This window comes from Lycium ferocissimum, chromosome 2 (genome assembly GCF_029784015.1).
Source record: "Lycium ferocissimum isolate CSIRO_LF1 chromosome 2, AGI_CSIRO_Lferr_CH_V1, whole genome shotgun sequence".
Taxonomy (NCBI): domain Eukaryota; kingdom Viridiplantae; phylum Streptophyta; class Magnoliopsida; order Solanales; family Solanaceae; genus Lycium; species Lycium ferocissimum.
The window spans coordinates 56,893,192-56,911,562 of record NC_081343.1 but is presented as its reverse complement, the minus strand read 5'-3'; the positions used below and the strand labels follow the sequence as shown (position 1 = coordinate 56,911,562).

Below are 18,371 nucleotides of genomic sequence, written 5' to 3'. Positions count from 1 at the left end.
ATTTTACTATAAATCCTAACTCGACATGAATTAAAATATGAAATCCTAATCGACTTTGATTTCCTACAATTTTGAATTATTATTTCCAACAGTTACTATAGTAGGCTTGACTTAAGTGGAGAAACATACCATCCTGAAATTTAATTTTGAGTTTTAAATGGATTTCTTACTTGGTTCTCTTATTTCCTGTCATTTTGGGAAAATAGAGAGGGAGATGAAGAACCCACATGAATCATCGTCAATTTTAAATGACCAAAGTGAATTTATGTGGTCATACTATGAGGGATATGATTAGGAATGAAGATATATGGGACCAGGTCGGGGTGGCGTCCGTGGGGGACAAGATGAGAGAAGCGAGACTGAGATAGTTCAGGCATGTGAAGAGGAGGCATGAGGATGCACTAGTTAGGAGGTGTGAGCGATTGGCGGTCGCATTAGGAGAGGTAAAGGTAGGCCGAAGAAGAACTGGAGGAAGGTGATTAGACAGGACATCGCGTAGCTTCAGTTAACGGAGGACATGACCTTAGATAGGAAGATTTGGAGGTGGAGGATTAGGATTGAAGGTTAGTAGGTAGTTGAGTTTCGTCGCGTTGAGTATGTGAGTGATGGGGGGGCTAGCCTTTTCATCTCTTCTTCTTCTCTTTCTTAGTAGTATTATTTTTATTTTGGTACCGCGTAGATCATTATCCTTCAGTGTGTATTACTGTGTTACTTTATTTGTTTGATTTCTCATTTTTCTCTAGCCGGTTGGAAAGAGCTTCCAGATACTGTATTACTTCGGGTGCTCCCCCATTGCCACGAGCTGCACAAATGTATTCTTCTCGCTATGCATCCGTATTGGGTTGAATGCATCCGTATTGGGTTGATTGCCTCCAACATTATTTCTTCCTGCCTGTAAATCCGCAATGTCTTTCTGTTGCTTTTCTAATAACTCCAATATTTTAACCATTACCGGATCTTCTTTTTCACCCACCTCTTCTTCATGATCATCATTTGGAATGAATTCATCACCAGTGTGTTTGGACCCACGAGGTGACTCTTACATCTGCCCGTTCCTGGTCAAATCGACTTCTATGTTTTGAGTCCTTCCTTGAGTGTTTGCAGCGTTCAACATCCCATCGGCTTGATTTCCAGTATTCGTCATTTTTCAAGACTTGTCTGGTGACAAAAAAATAAGTATTGTAAGTTTAAAGGTTAGAGCAACAATACAATATCAAAATTATCCTTAGCCCCACGATGGGCGCCAAACAATTTAACCTAAAAATAGAGGGAACAATTAAATTTATTTAGAGGTTTAAAGGATACGTGATTTGTTTTGTAATCTCATAAAAAAATATTTAACTGGAATGGATGTTATATTAAGCAAATAAAATGACTGAAATAAATAATAATCGAATGATTATGCCTGGGCTTGATTTATCCTCAGAGTAAAATCCTTTGATAAGGATGAGCTTTGTCCAGTGGGACGATATTAAAGCTACAACAGTATTTTGGAGCAAAAAGAACAACTAAAGAAGGTAAATTTTTGTAGCTAGAGCTTGGAAGAGGAAAGTATAGACTGTTGTATTCGATTATCCTTTTTCAGGACTCTTCATCTTCTTTTTATAGTACAAATGACCCTCTTCTTAGGCTATGATTACATTCTGATTAATAGCAATAAAGGCTAATAAATATGGTTTAATGGTAAATTGTAACGTCTGCTCCATACACAGCTGGTCATGCAATGTTACTCTTTCATTAATGACCGGTGCCACTGCTTATGATAGATTAGCTCCGGTCACCACCGGAGTTCTTCATCCCAATTAAATGAGTCAACTCATGTCGTTACATCTTCTCCTGCCAAGTATTCCAATACTACTTTGCCATGTGTCAGGCTATATTTTGGCATGTATACACATTCTAGTGTAGTTTCAAAAGATAAGTATATATAGAAAAACTCTAATGTCTTGTATTGCATGAAGCAACAGAAAATTAAACAAGATAACATAATTTCCAAGTTAGAAAAGGTCATTAGTACTTTTATAAAGGATGATAAATGATCCTTTTCCTAGCAACAGTAATAGCCCTGGAATTCCCACTAGCAAGATCCGAAAATAGGAAGCTCGGCTTAAGCCTCTTCGGTTGTTTGCCAGTAGTAATGCCGTGTTCATAGTTTCAAATTATACTAGTAAGACTGAGTTTGTTCTCTGTATATTTGTCTCTTGAGATTAGGTCATTATCATTATCTTGCGGTAGATTCAGTAATAGTGAAACCATTCACACTGTCGCGACTCCTGCCACTGTGACTCAACTCCTTCAAGAAGTAAGGATCGAGGGGCACAAAATTCAACCTTGACATTTCATTCTCCTCGAGTAAGGAAACCACCTGAATCATTGAAGGTCTGTCTTGGGCACGCCGTTCACAACACAAGAGGCCAACATGAATGCATGCTAAAACTTCATTCAAATCACCTGGTTTTTCAATCACTGGATCCAGTAGTTCTATGGCCTTCCCATCATTCCAAATTGTCCAAGCCTGACCATCAAAATATCATACATGTACAATGTTTTGGCACAATGTTAACAAAGAAAGTGAAGTAGTAACCACAACTAAATATTGATAAACTTACATAGCCTACTAGGCCAACATCATAGATTGGGTGCCGATAACCCCAATTCCTTTGGCCACTCACAATCTCCAATACCAAGATTCCAAAACTAAACACATCTGATTTTGTTGAATAATGTCCATTTTCTATATATTCAGGAGACATATAACCACTGCAGCCACAACATAAAACTATCTGTAAAAATTTCTAAAATATACATAAAAATGTAGTATCAATGGTACTACTTACCGCGTTCCAACTACATGCTGAGTCTTTTCTTCAACATCATCATTGAATACCCTTGCCAACCCAAAGTCAGATATTTTGGGCATCATCTCTCTGTCTAGCAAGACATTGCTGGCTTTTAAGTCCCGGTGGAGTATTGTCAACCTCGAGTCGTGATGCAAGTAAACTAATCCTTTTGCGATTCCTTTTATAATGTTAAAGCGTGTTGGCCATGTTACTGTAACCCTTCTTGCAGGATCTGGACATGATACACCAAACATACTCCATTTAACTCGGATAGTCCCAAACATTTCTTTCCTTTGTGTTTTTTTCCAGTACCAAAATAATACAGACAAATGTAAAACAAAATTGTTATTTAAGATGTCATACCAAATATGACCTTGTCTAGGCTATTATTTGCCATAAACTCATAGACAAGAAATTTTTCTACTCCATGAATGCAGTATCCCAACAACTTGGTTAGGTTACGATGCTGAAGCTTTGCTATTAAGTTGACTTCATTTTCAAATTCTTTAACTCCTTGACGTGAAGTCACATCCTGCTTCTTCACTGCTATTTCTATTCCAGTCTCTAGTAGCCCCTACAGATAAAGTATGTACGTCATTTGGGTATTCATTCAGTTATATGAGTTACTGTAAATATGCATGTTCATGCTTGCTGAAAAGAAATAATAACCTTATAGACATTGCCAAAGCCACCATGCCCTATCTTATTAGCCAGCGAGAAATTGTTAGTGGCTGCAGCTAGAGCACTGGAATCATATGCAATGACATCCGTGCCCTGCAGCAAAGCTCCTGGAGAATTTCCCGGCTGATTGATCTCTGGTTCATCTGTTCATATGAAGATACTCTTTTGAGAAAATAAATTAATTAGACAATAATGGAAGTGAACAACACCTTAATAGAAGTAGCACACTAGCTAGCTTACAGGGTCATCTGTTCGCAGTGGTGAATTTATGCATTAATTTTGGGTCACGTGAACACATGGTCACTCGACTAAACTCGATATATTATGTGTATAATTCTGAAAATATATTTAATATTACCTGAAGGAACACATGATCAAACCAGGACGCGTGGAGCACTGGTTAGGGGTTGTGTTTATTACCTCAAGGTCTCGGGATTGAACCTGAGCTGCTGTACGTTTCTATGCTTTGGGTAAAAATCGTGTTTCTATTTATTAAAGCAGCCTTTTAACTTTCCTTTTTATATTATTCTAAATCATTTTTCTTCTATAATTCTAAGTACCCAAAAGTAAAAACCGTGTTTCTATTTATTAAAGCAGCCTTTTAACTTTCCTTTTTATATTATTCTAAATCATTTTTCTTCTATAATTCTAAGTACCCAAAAGTAAAATTCGTGTTTCTATTTTATATTACCTCTAAAAAAGAAATTCTTTATTTCTAATTACCCAAGTCCCAAAAGGCAAAGTAAATCAAAAAACCACATAGGCGCTAAGCTGCAATGAACCAAAGACAAAAGAATTAAAAAAAAAATTCATAACTAATGGTGAACCCATCCTTTTGAAATCCTGGATTCGCCTCTGTCTTTTCGCTAATGCAAAAGGAACTACTCCAATTAACATCTTGGGGGTATAAATAACTTTTTTTCATTGCAGACTAAAAGGTATTGGCAGAACAAGATGCATTTTGTACAATGTCTCTGTTCACACTTGCTGTCTTAAGAGTTAAACATGAAGAGCCAAAGGAGTTTTTGCTCAAGGATAGTGTTTGAGTGAAACTAAGCTTGGCCTGTAATGTAGAACTATAAAAAATAATATAAAAGCAGCAAAAGGTGAGTCTTTTTACCTAGCACCTCTGTCCTCATTGCTTGACATAGAACCTTATATGTAGACAAGATAAGCAGTGCCGCAACTGAAATTAAAGAAACCAATACTATCCATTCCCATTTCCTTTTCGTTTTCCCTCTCCCATGGGAAACAGGTGCTTCTGTTCATAAGAAAGTCAGAAGTGTTAGTTATTTCTTGCTTATAAAATCAGGCTTCAGCTTTGGCCATTTAAGTGATAAACTTGAAAGGGATTCCTACTGGTTATTGCTTATTCTGTGAATACAACTTAGAGATTTTGTAATCAGAACGACTAGCTGCATGCAGGTTGGTTTTATCTTTTGCTAGATTGTATGGCATCTATGTGACAACATTTAAAACTGCTCCAAACACATCTAATATTTAAAAATCATGGTGATGCATATGCATCTTGAAAGGTTAGATTGAAAATAAAACCATTTACCTCTGATAGAGTTAAGGGATGAGTGACTCATATAAGAAGCAAGTTATGGATAAAAAGCATTTTTTTAAAAATGACAAATGTGCATGAACCACTTAATCAAGTACTAATATAGGAATTCTAGTAATTAACGTTTATGCACCAATAATTACTTCACAACAATTAACTATTTCACCTTCAAACGTCCTTCATGCACACACCATTTTGCACCATACTAAAAATAGTTAAGGCATCGACTCAGTTATCATGTCACAGAGTAAGAAATCATAGAACTTGTCAATCATTTTTACCTAGTTTACCGTGCGCCATCCGTATAAAAATGTCGTTCCCAGATTTCTGTGGACGTCTCATATCAAGTAAATCAGCCAACCAAACGAGACACTTGCTGCTGTTTTCGTTAATATTGATGTTAGTATAAGCCATACATGATCTTTCATTCAAGCACTTCTCTCCACACTCCTCGGGGGACAACATTCCCCAGTAAGTTGCATTATCAGGCAACTTCAGTCCACGATTCTTCACAAACACGTCTTTGTCAGTATAGTTAAGTGGGATGATTCTCCTACATCCTTTGGTAAAATCCATCTTGTCCCAGTCACCTGGTGATGCTGCTATGAAACCATCAGGACACAAGCAGGGTGGATCTTCAACAATACAAACCCCATTAGGCCCACAAGTCCTATACTGGTCACATATGTCCTTATTCAGTATCCCCACTACAGCCCAGACCATGGTAGCATTATTCCATCTGAGGAACTGTATCTTACCATCTGGATTCAGTGACAGTTTCAATGTCGAGTCATCCTTGGCTTCGAATGTGAAATAACACGCATCAGTGGTGGAGTTAAATATTGGTCTGAAGTTGTCGTTGTCCATGAGGGCATCACTGCCACTGAATTTTTGTCCATCCCAAGGACCCCACCTTGAAACTGTTTGCTGTTTTGTCACAAGAACAAGTTGGGGTGACTGACCCGAGTCACCTGACTCTAACTTGAACAAATAATCACCTGAAATTATGGTTCGGTTAATACCAGTTTTCTGGTCCCAACCGACCTTCATTCCTGGTAACAATGTATCAACTGGGTAATCGAAGCTTTGCCACAGGTACTCTCCAGCTGTCAGATTGCTAGAATCTCCAAACACAAGATTACCTGAATCCAGGAGCTGCAGAACTGGCCTGGGAACATTCTGGTTTGGCTTAAAAATACGTACGGTTTTAAAAAAATCTTGGAGAAAAATGCATCCCGTTTTATCGATTACAAGCCTCGCACCAATTCCAAGTGGATTGAATCTATTGCCAACCCATACTACATTTGGCCCCAAATTCTTGTACCACAATCCCAGGTACCTGTATCCAAAAAATGGACTAAAAAATCCCATTTCAAATCTTTGGTTGGACGAAACTAAAGTCTGGCCGTCCCAAAGGAATTGATTTGGGAACAAAGTATCAGTAGAAGCAACACAACTTGCATATGAGGTTGTGGAGATAAGCAGATGACAAATAGTGAATAGCCAATAAAGCATCGCAGCCATTGCTTTCTTGCCGAGACAGGAGAGAGCTAAGGAAATCAAAGATTTTTATTCAAGCTAAGCTAAATCAAAGGCTTTTATTCCACTAAAAAAGATGAGTTATATCATCTGGTTCAGTTTATGAGAAAACATAGTTTCATCACTGGCTCCTGAACTCTTAAGTAAAACGTTGGTTTGAGAGATAACTCTGTCATTAATGCACTTCAGATGCCAAAATCTTCTCCGGATCCTCTAGGAAAAGAAAAATCTCTACCTAGTTAATTAATATGTGAAAATCCACACTCCATTTTAAATACCATATTCAGACGACTGTCTATTACTCGGCTCTATATTCACGGAGTATGCTTCTGAAGTCTTGGTTAGAGAACACCGGAGTATCCGTCATGCTTCAAAATTTGTTACCTCTAAACATACATAAAATTTTCCACTAAAAGAAAAGAGTTCAATAGCTAGCTTGTTCAATTTACTCCAGACACATCTTCAAATAGGAACCTCTTCTGAGAAAGCATAGATTTCTGAAATCTTTAGTGAAGTCTTGGTTTGAAAAATTATTTGAGAGATAACCTTGTCTTTATTGCATACTTCAAATAGGCCAAAGTCATTCCTTCCCCTCTAGGAAAAGTTAACAAGAAACGTAACTGACACCACTGGTTTTGTCCTATGTAATTATGAGTGTTTGCCTTGCAAAAGGACGTAATCTAATTTTTTTTTGGGTCAAACGTAATCTAATTATTTATCTGTTTAGGCAGATCATGCATAATCTTAAAAAAATGTCAAAAAAGTAATAAATGAAGGAAATAAGTTGCAATAATTGCGACTAAACCAGTTCTCAATCTATGTTTGTTATATTGACCTCGACAAAAATTTTAAGTAAATAAAACTAATTTCAACATGAAGCATGGATTTTTGCATGTCCTATTAGGACGATAACGTCCTTCTCATTCTAGGATGATAACGCCCTTTATAATGGATAACACTTCTTCACAAAAGCTTCATTAGTCGAATTCTAAACATTATTAGACTACCTAAGCAGGCAATCTGAGAATGGTAATAATTGTTGCTTAGCATGATGTAGGATCAAATGAAGGGTGACCTTTTAAGTTTTAACTAAAACGAAATATTTCCTTACTGAACTACTGTGTTTAAGAAATCTGTTATATTTCAAATTTAGTATAAACTATGTCAGGATCTAATCATCTTAGCCTCCATAGGACAGCAATAGCTGAAACTGTCACTTTATGGTATTATTTTGCTTTCTATGGATTCCCCAGAACAGGAGAGACCCCAGTCAGCGACACAGAAATGGTTTTATAGATAATTGTAATAATTTCATTATCTGTACAGAAATCCAGATAAGTGGATGTTGAATATATCTTCAAGGTTGAAGCCTTATTACTTGTGTTATCCTCTCCGCACTGCTGAAAGCATAACTGACTTCCTTCTCAAGTTTCTTTGACCGAAAGAAATTCAATTTAAATAAAATAAGTAAAACCAGAAAAAAGGAAGTTAACGGCATCATATTGTCTACTTACATGTGCTGTAAGGTTGTGTAATGTTCGGTGATGAAACTGCATTCGTCTGTCCAGTTATTATCTCCAATACTATGACACCAAGGCTAAACTCGGACCGGAAAATGTCCAAATTTGAAATCAAGGGGACATATAACCTCTGCATGACAACAGACACTAGATTATACGTTGATACTGAAGAAAAAGCACAAGAGAAAGGGAAAAGAAGTAACTATCTCACGATGACTCTCATTGTCTCCTGCTCTTTCTATTTGTTCCCAAAAGTACTAGACATGCCAAATCTTAAATTACGGTTTTGTCTCACTATTTAGTATAATATTGCTTGTCCTAAAATCCTCGGTTTCAACTCGAGTCTTTATGATGTTAAGAAGCCCGCATCCAATCTCCAAAAAAACGTAGAAATGTTTCCCATATCAGGAAAAGTTACATTCTACTTCATCTGCAAATTAAGAAAATTGCATTAAGTGAAACGTCGCTTTCCGCAAATTACTTCTCTCTCAAAATCTATAAACTACGAGTCTCGGTCCTAAGAGAATTTGAAATTGTCTGAAGGCTTTGTGGGAGTATTCATAGACCAGCATTCCCTCTTGCCTTTCAATCAACAACCCAAGATTCATCATATGACAATGAGTTACCTTCTTTTGTTTTTACAACTGTTTTATGAAGTCTTTTGATTGTAATTTAAAGGACCTTTCATGAAAATACCTTATTAACAAAGTCCAAAACCACATTGCAGAATTTTGTCTTCTGTAGAGAACTTATTAGTAGCAGCAAAAAGGATTGGCAGATCAATAATAGGCAATACCATGTCCTGGCACTCTGTTCTTGAGGATATTTCTCTTCCAACCTTTTCGTGTTGGACTGAAAATATCAGTCGAAATCAGTAAAATAACTTGGCAAATTTCTAGCATTCTCGTAAGCAAAGGCTTGATCTATTAGAGAAGAAAGTCCAAATGTTAAGGTTAGTAGGGAAGGTTGAAAAGATTACAGTCCCTGTATTCATACTTGAATTAGATTCTGCTTTTTCTTCTCCTTACATATGAACCCGCATAGTCCAGTCAAGAGAACCATTAAAAACAGTATAGACATCTGCCAACAATGAGCATACGATAATAAGCTCCAACTGACCTTTTCACTAGAATCTAGCTATGCCAACAGGCCAAGCAAATATAGAAATAAGATCTCAACAATAAAATGAAAACATCTCGGACATTTTTGTTATTAAGTTTAACCTAATATGAAACTTTAAAGTAGCAGTAATGAATAGTTTCAGGTGGATACAAGCTGTAGGAAATTCACATCTGATGGGTCTTCATTACCTTTCTGAGACTTCACGTACCTGTTCATTTTGGGACTTTAACTTTCATCCTTGCTTCACGTGAGTCAGTAAATTATCAGATATACTGGAGCGTTTCCAAACATAATTTTCCCTTGTTTCTTTCTTTCATCTCTTGGTACAAGATTTCCTGATTGCGACAGCTGCAAATTTTATCTGATCCCTCCTGATTTTTATCATTTTGTTTTAAAACGGCAGTGTCCGAGCTAATTTGCACGCACCTCAACTAATCCACTGGATGTCTGCTATCTTCCACTAGTATAGGTATCGGGTAACTTCGGGCACCAAGGCTCACCTCCATCGGAATTCGAACCTTGATTCCTAAGTTTGTTACTTCAACTCTTTGACTGCTAGGTCACCACCTTGGGGACGTCCTGAGTTTTGCGAGTAATACTTAGGTGACCAGACAAATCCGCGTTGGGTTGTTTCTGTCATCCACCCCCACAAATGTAGGGGGTTACCGAAGTACCATACTCCCGGCTAATGGGAACCAGAATTTGTAAAACTAAAGAACCCAATTCAGATTTTCTGCTGGAGGATATTATAGTCTGACCATGATGTTTTGAGCGTGTGCTAAGGTGTCTGCTTATATTTATTGAGATAGGGGAACCAATATTATACAATACATGAATGATAAAGAAAGAGGTATAGTTTGCAAATATCGGAATTGGCATTAGACAACTCTATGAGTATCAGAAAGATCAGATTTGCTTCATTAGATCATCATGCCGTCCTCAACTGGCCTTTTGGGTTGTGTTACTTCTTGAAGTCTTTTTCTTATATTCGAGGTTCGCACTTGCTGGAAGAAATCATCACAATGTTATTATGCGGTAAGTCTTGAAGGAAATATTGCTATATTTATAACAACCGTGTGGAAGGAAGAACCTCAAGTAGAGTATTGGCTCTGACATTTTTTGGTCAAGAAGTATATATCAGCAAGGAGCCATTGTCATCTTCTCAAATAACAAGACATATATATACACATCATGAGGGATGTAATAGCAGGGAGATAAAACTTACAAAGAAGATGAATGCACAACTAGTTAACCTGAATCACATCAATGATGGCACCGTAATTTACAATGAGTTTCAAGGGTACGGAAAAGGAATCATTGAACTGTTACATTGGATGCAAAAAGAGATATTTTTGGAACTCACAACTGTATGTAATGTAATAAGAAAGAAAACCTAATTATACTCTTTAGCTTTCACAAAACTTACCCAAAAACAAAAAGAGAGAGAGTATACAAGAGAAAATTGTGAACCTCTTGTAGTAATATACACTTTTTTGAGGGCGATACCATCAACTACCGGCCATCTATCATGGTAACTGTAACTTCATTGACAGTGCAAGTTTCTTCATAATTAGTTGAATATGAATCAGAATCAACAGGTCTTCTTCCGAGACAAAATCCCGGGTTTTTAGGCTGAGGTAGTGATGTGCTTTCGCTGCCTAACATCAAAACCACAGTATCCATTTTTGGTCTGTCATCTGCTTGCTCCTGGACACACAATAGTCCAACCTGTATGCACCTCATTACTTCAGATGGAGAAAACGATTCTGCAACAGATGGATCCAGTAGCTCTGAGCCCTTCCCTTCTTTCCATAGTCTCCATGCCTGCAGAATCAATTACTTTCTTTATCAGCAATGACGAATGTGATGCCAATAATGAAGCTAACATATGATTGGTTAACTTACATGTCCAAGAAGGTTGAGTTGGTTATTTTGATAATAGAATCCCCTGTTCTTCTTCCCGGTTACTATTTCTAACACCAAAACCCCAAAGCTGAACACATCAGATTTAACAGAGAAGAGGCCATCCATTGCATATTCTGGAGACATATAACCGCTGCATCAAAAGAAACGGATTTAGAAACAAATATAAAGGTTGTATGAATGATGTGAAGAAATTATGTTGTGTGCTTACTAGGTTCCAACGACTCTCTTTGTATTTCCTTCGGTCTCATCCCCGCCAAAAATTCTTGCCATGCCAAAATCTGATATTTTCGGGGTCAAATCTTTATCAAGGAGAATATTGCTTGCTTTAAGGTCTCTATGGATGATCCTAAATCTTGAATCTTGGTGAAGGTATAGAAGCCCCCGAGCAATCCCGCAAATAATATTGAACCGCCTTTGCCAGTTGAGCAGCGAGCTTTTTTGTTTATCTGAGGAGCATATTTGAATGTGAGTTACCAATTACATAAGCAAGGAATGATGTGAATCATTACTCTCACGAAGACGATATAACAAAAAAGACTTACTGAACAAAATTGAATCTAAACTTTTATTTTCCAGGTATTCGTAGATTAGCATCTTCTCTTCCATATCGACACAGCAACCAAGCAGCCGGACTAGATTTCTGTGCTGTAGCCTGGCAATCAATCTTAGCTCGTTCTTAAATTCCTCGACTCCTTGGCCAGAGTTCTTTGAGAGCCTTTTGACTGCTACTTCTTGACCTTCAACCAGCATTGCCTGATCAAAAGATTATTTTATTGAGTTCGTCGATCATTTTTATCCTTTGATATGCCAACATGGTGTACATATAACTGAGATTTTTACCTTGTAAACACAACCAAAACCACCTTGTCCTAACTTAGTAGCATCAGAAAAATTGTCTGTAGCCATAGCTAGGGTGCCAAAATCAAATAATGGCAATTCAAACTCCTCCGTTGAAGTTTCACCGGAAAATTCTCTTTTACTTGGAATAATAGCTGCATTCATTAGAAGTTCTTGACTTCGTTCGCTAGTTCCTGGTTTGAAATAATTGAAACATTCATTAAAAAATGAAGCATTTCATATTAGAACAATCTTATTAATTAGGGAAAAAGTTTCAATATGTCATCGAACTATTCGAAATGTCTCATCCATGCCACTCGTTAATAGTTGGGTCTATTTATGCCCTCGCCGTGACCGAAATGGCTCATTCATGCCACTTACCATTAACAAATCAAATAGCTGGTTTTAAAATACTAGGAAATACAAAAATAATACAGAAAAGGGTCAGATTTGCCCATAATACTCTTTAAAAAAAAAGTTATATTTTGCCCTTCGTTATACTTTTTTGATATATTTGCCCTTACCATCCAACTTTGAGCACATATTTACCCCTAAACGTTTATTTCCCTTGTCCCCGCCTTAATCATCCTACGTGAATATTATTTTTCCCAATTTAAATCCAATCACAATTAAATTCAACCCACCATTAAAACCAACCCACTTTGCAAAATAAACACATCTCAAAGATTTCCAAAAAGGTCAAACCAGGGTAATCAATTGAAATTATGCTATAGACATTCCAACAATGGTGGTCTTAACAAAATCTGCCATTTTCAGGCTCAATATTATCCACCATGTCCTGAGATCGAAGAATTCAATGGGAAAAATTCGATTGGATTTGGAGAGCATACACACCCTCAAATCATATCTGTTTTAAGATCCAACAAAGATTCTAACCTTCAAATTTTACTCAAAAAATGGCCACTGGATTTCAGTCCCACCTGATCAGAATTCTTTTTTCATCAATTTTTAGCATAATTTCAATTGATTACGGGGGTTTGGGTCTTTGGAAATCTTTGGGACGGGTTTCTTTTGCAAAGTGGGTCGGATTTAATTGTGACTAAATTTAAATTGAGAGAAAATAATATCTATGTAAGCTCCATGATAATAAAGGTGGGGACAAGGCAAATTAACGATTCAAGTAAATATGTGCTTAAAGTTGGATGGTAAGAGTAAATATGTCAAAAATGTATAACAAAGGGCAAATATAACCTTTTTTGAAGAGTATAGTCGCAAATCAGACTCTTTTCTGTATTATTTTTGTATTTTATAGTATTTCAAAACCAATCATTTGAGTTGTTAACGGTAAGTGGCATGAATGAGCAATTTCGGTCATAGTGATAACATAAATAGACCCAATCATTAACAAGTGATATGAATGAGCCATTTCGGATAGTTCCTATTAATTATGACAGATTTCTATCTCCAGGACGTACCTTTGTTTCCAGACTTAGTTCGGATTGAACGTTGATAGATTGAACGTTGATACTTTCTTCTCTTTGATAAGAAGCAAAGGGTTACTCCAAATAGCACAAGAGCTATACCAATTGTAATCCCAGCAGCTATTGCAATTTTTTTTGTCTTGCCAGAACTGTTTCCAGATCCCACACCTCCACTTTGCACTGAAATTAAAACTTTCAAGAGTTAATGTTACATCATGCTTTATTTTTTCAAGAATTTCGTATTAGAAGCAGATAATCATTTTATTCTGTTTGAAAACCTATAATTCACACAAGTCCCATTTTCTTAATTAGGTTACAGAATAATGTTGTTAAAATCATTTTTTGGTGACAAGTGTACGTTTGAATTAAAAAGACTACAGTCCAAGGATTTAGTTTTAGATAACAACCTAGAAGGTTTGCATAATCTTAAAACATGATATAGAGCCTTGCTTAGCTTAAAAAAAGGATAGGTTTTAGCACTAAGCACGTAAGTGTTGTAGCTGATTTTATAAATAAACAGTTACGTTTTACTGTTACTGTTTGCATAGACTCGCTGAAATGAAAAATTAAACAGTGATGTATTTTAAAAAATGCTAATATTTAAATAATTGAAATGTCTTAAAACTGTTTTTCAACACTTTGGACCAAAAAAATAGTATTAATATGCACAACATTTTCTCGGTCAACAGTAAGTAGTCCAAGGATAGGGTCCACTAATTATTGTCGTTGGTAAAATCATTTTCCTGTATTACAATAGGAAACATATGAATTTTTTTTTTTTTTCTAAAATGAAAAAAAAAAAAAAAAGGAAAAGTAACTGGGCTGGCCCAAAAAGAAGTTAAACAAAGTCAAGATCGTCGGCCATGTAATGTTGTAAGGTGGGCCCATCACACCGACCCGAAATTGCTTTGTTTTAAAATTTGCAACGAGTCCCTATCTCTATGTGGGACCCAATTTTTGGACTGACTAACGGAAACTAATTATTAGAGCTAAATAAGCACTATTTGGGAACTTTTTATTTCCCACCATAATTAAAAGATTCTTGAATCCAAAAGGCAAAATGAAAGCAAAAAAGAGAAGGGGAGGATTTCACTATTTACAGTATAAAAACAAAAAAGCAAACGCACGTTATGATCACTTTGTTACCTTTTTTTCCTTAAACCTACTTTTCACCCTCATTTTTTAAAAATCTTTCAATACCACCCCACTATATAAAAATCTTCTCTTGATATTTACAAGAAAAGTTATGGCATAATAAACAAAACTTTAGTATACATTAGGGTGATTTGGACATGCAAACTTTTCCCAAATTTTTAAGAGAAATCGAATTGATGGCAAACATATTTCTTAAAACAATACAGCCATACAAGGTTAAAAAAAAACTATGTACTGTTCAATCGGGCCGAACCAGCTTTCAACATCCTTTTTCATTCATTAATATCCAATCTATTTTTATTTTCCTTGAGCCATGTGGAAAATGAATGGAAAAACAAAAAAATTTAGACGGATGGCTAGTATTTTCCCACCCCTATCTGAAAATCAAATGAGAAAAACAAAGTCCAAATAGTAGATAAATATAAATAAGTCCCTATTGAAAGCAATTTGTAGATAGGGTTGTTAGATATGGTTAGGTTTTTTATTCTTTGAAATTTCAAAGTGAAATACGCAAAGCAGAAAAAAAAAATTATATGGAAAACGTGCACACCACAAATAATCATTATACTAACTCCTTGGTTTTTCAAAGGTTGTATTAATAACTAGCAATTATGCATTAGAAATGAATTTTAAACAGGCTGTTTCTGTCTCTTTATTTTTTTAATTTTCTTCTATTTTTGGCGATCTAGTTGATTATATAAAAAAATTAGATCTCCTAAAGTAGGTAACGTGAAAGGGAATTAAAAAGGGCTAAGAATAGAAGGCAACGATACCTGTTGTTTAAAGGGGGCAGAGTATCTATACAATAAAAACCTCTAATTTAATTTCTGCATGACGTTCTTGGTGGAGGTAAATATTAAAAAAGTACCAACCAACACCCATTAAAAAAAAAAAGGAAAAATCCCCAAAAAAAGGTAGTAATTTTTTTTCTAAATTTCATCTATTAGTGGCTATTCTAGAGGCAAAACTAATGCATTTCCATCTAAAGGCACATGGTTTTTCTTTGATCATGGATAAGAACAAATAAAAATTATTTAAGGTGTACTAATATTCCTCTAATTAGAATGACAAAACAATACATTTAGAAGATTATTTAAGGAATATTTGGATTAGCTCTGAACATGCAAAAGAAGATACAAACAATTTTGGAACAACTAGATTTTTAAACTGTCTTCGACTTGTGAAATATCATCCGACAATTTTGGGACAAATAGATTCAAACAGAAAAAAAAAGGAAATATAGTGGAATGATGTAGAGTACATCAAGTCTGCCAAATGAATAAAATAAATAAACTTTCGCGTGAAACTCAAATTTCACCGACAAAAATGTGCAAAAAACTATTAAATTACCGGTTACGGAAATACTTTCACAAAAGTTCTTTCCTAATATTCCATTGCCCTTATTTATATTACTTCTCACTTTTGAGTTTTGAAATAACAAAAGTTAATGAAATTCCCAATTTTCATTAAACCAACTATGCACTAATCCACTCGTGCAAACCGAGTCGACTCAACTCAACTCGTCCCAGTGACCCAAAATTTGATCCTCCCACTAGAGGATAGTCGATTATCTAACAATCAATGTCCAATCCTAAATTACTTGAAATTGATTGTACAAATTCTTTTTAATACGATAAAATTTGTTCTAGTACAATTATTTTTTACGCTGAGTGTCAATCTTGATCTGAATTTAATATCTATTGTACTATACGAAAAATGAAATTGCAAACCAAATGAAGCTAAGAAACATCCAAATTAGTAGTAAAAAAAATGTTATCATACCTGCGTCAGAAGAAGCCACCCTAACGTAAAGAACTTGACCACCTCCCGCCACCGCATATTGCCTCATATCAACAAGTTCAGTGGTCCATATCACACAACCCGACCCATTTCCTGTAATATTCGAATTTGTATACCCCATACAAGAACAATTCTTCCTACACATATCTTCACATTCATCTAAGTCCATATTTTTATCCACAAAAGAACTCGTTGTATCTGGCAACTTCATGTTTTTCAACTCGTTAAAATCATCAGTTTCACAGTCCAATTTATGAAACCGAACACACCCACCAGACCCATCTCTCAAATTCCATGCCACTTGATTTTTAGGCTTGTAACCTACCATACACTTACATACTGGTGAATTATTTGTATCACAAATTCCAGATACCCCACACTCTTTATAACCATCACATTGATCTTTTGGTGCATACCAGAATCGATTCCACATACTGTTTGTTGGAATCCACGTGTATCTTTCAAGAAGACCGCTATGATTCACCAACAACCTGGAATACAATGTCTTGTTATGTAACTCAAACATGTAATATATTTCGTCTGATTTGAACTGAAATTCAAATGTTATAATATCAGTTGGCTTCATTTCAGGGACCCCGCTGAATCTAAGTCCATTCCAAGCACCACTCCGGTATTTGATTTCTTGTTTATCCGTTAAGAAAGCTTCTGGTAAACCATTAGTGTTAATCTTGAAAGTGTAATCTCCAGGAGCTGGATCAATTGATGTCTTCCATGACGTTATGTTTCTGTTCAGCCCTGTTTTTGAATCCCACCCAAGTTTCATTCCAGGTAATAAAGTGTCTGTTGGATAATCAAAGCTCTGCCACGTGTAACTCTGTTCTGTTTCATCGTTTTCCGGTCGAACGACAAAGTTCCCGGAATCTAGGAGTTGGGCTACTACGTTGGTTGTCGGAGTTTGGTCCGAAGACCAAACGGAATTCCCAGTTTGACCATCGACCAGAAGAACGGTGCCAGTTTTCGTAATTTTCAGGACTGATGTTGATGAGCTTGAAAGAGGGTTAGCTCTGTTTGCTACCCAAACAATAGTCTTGTCTTCTCCTATTTCTTTGTACCAAATTCCAACATACCATTTGTCTGAATTTGCACCGCCTGGAGTAAAAAAGCCTAATTCAAAGAGTTGTCCGGCAGATATTAATGTTTGATCTTTGGTTAAAGGGTTTGTTGGGGTGATTGTATCAGTTTGTATAGCAAGAATTGGAAGAAAAAAGTGAGAAATCAGAAGGAAGAAGTAGAATTGGTGAAAGTTGTGATCTTTGGTGTTATTGTTTCTCATTTTGGAGTTTAAGAAAGGAGTATTATGTTTTGCTGGTTTATTGAAGACAAGTAGGAGAAGTAGGGCAATCTTGGTGTTTGAGACATTTGTTGGTGTACTTGTTCTTGTTTGATAGGAAGAGAGAAGGAAGATGGTATTTTGGTACACATCCCCCTCAGAGCTTGTACCCCGCAAATTCCTCTAATCTCGACTCCAAATTATATGATTCTTTTTTGGTCTTCTAAAGTCATCCCTTGAAAATGAAATGTTACAAAGTGATTTCAAATTCACGTACTCCAATAAAGTTGAAAAGATGTAAACAATAATTGGGGTAAATTATTACTCTCTCCGTCCCAAAAAAATTATCCTAATTTAATTTGACATAAAATTTAAAAAATAAAAGAAGACTTTTAAAATATATAATCCAAAACAAACATTAGATATTTATATGGTTGTAAATCATCTAATAAAGTTACATTATTTCTAAATATAAAAATATGTCAATTTTTTTTAAATAAATTAATAAGAAAAGTAAGACAATCTTTTTGAGACAAAGAAAGTATTACTCTCTCTTATCTTAATTTATACGGCAGCATTTGAATGGCTATTAAAATTTTATCTCAAACTGGATTGAGCAGCGTAAACCTATATTGGCAATACGCACCGTTC

The 18,371-nt window shown here is 35.8% G+C and overlaps 2 protein-coding genes across 2 annotated transcripts; both read right to left on the bottom strand.

The window, feature by feature from the left end:
- Nucleotides 1-1,556: 1,556 nt before the first annotated feature.
- Nucleotides 1,557-8,028, bottom strand: LOC132046263 (G-type lectin S-receptor-like serine/threonine-protein kinase At4g27290). Its single transcript, XM_059436846.1, has 7 exons — nt 5,370-8,028; nt 4,642-4,782; nt 3,510-3,664; nt 3,204-3,414; nt 2,838-3,072; nt 2,610-2,760; nt 1,557-2,515 (listed from the first exon to the last, which is right to left on the bottom strand). Exons 1-7 carry the CDS (start codon nt 6,610-6,612, stop codon nt 2,222-2,224), a joined length of 2,430 nt encoding a protein of 809 aa, XP_059292829.1. The 5' UTR covers nt 6,613-8,028; the 3' UTR covers nt 1,557-2,221.
- Nucleotides 8,029-10,497: 2,469 nt separating this feature from the next.
- Nucleotides 10,498-17,914, bottom strand: LOC132046260 (receptor-like serine/threonine-protein kinase SD1-8). Its single transcript, XM_059436838.1, has 7 exons — nt 16,412-17,914; nt 13,469-13,654; nt 12,036-12,226; nt 11,738-11,948; nt 11,404-11,641; nt 11,175-11,325; nt 10,498-11,093 (listed from the first exon to the last, which is right to left on the bottom strand). The coding sequence occupies exons 1-7, from the start codon at nt 17,721-17,723 to the stop codon at nt 10,782-10,784; spliced, it is 2,601 nt and encodes an 866-aa protein (XP_059292821.1). The 5' UTR covers nt 17,724-17,914; the 3' UTR covers nt 10,498-10,781.
- Nucleotides 17,915-18,371: the final 457 nt, after the last annotated feature.

Coding starts and splice junctions, on each gene's coding strand:
- LOC132046260 (XM_059436838.1), bottom strand. CDS start 17,723: ATGAGAAACAATAACACCAAAGATCACAACTTTCACCAATTCTACTTC. Junction 12,227..13,468: donor AACTAAGTCTGGAAACAAAG/GTACGTCCTGGA, acceptor ATTTCAAACCAG/GAACTAGCGAACGAAGTCAA. Junction 11,094..11,174: donor AACTCAACCTTCTTGGACAT/GTAAGTTAACCA, acceptor TTGATTCTGCAG/GCATGGAGACTATGGAAAGA.
- LOC132046263 (XM_059436846.1), bottom strand. CDS start 6,612: ATGGCTGCGATGCTTTATTGGCTATTCACTATTTGTCATCTGCTTATC. Junction 3,415..3,509: donor GCTTTGGCAATGTCTATAAG/GTTATTATTTCT, acceptor CTTTATCTGTAG/GGGCTACTAGAGACTGGAAT. Junction 2,516..2,609: donor ATGTTGGCCTAGTAGGCTAT/GTAAGTTTATCA, acceptor TTTGATGGTCAG/GCTTGGACAATTTGGAATGA.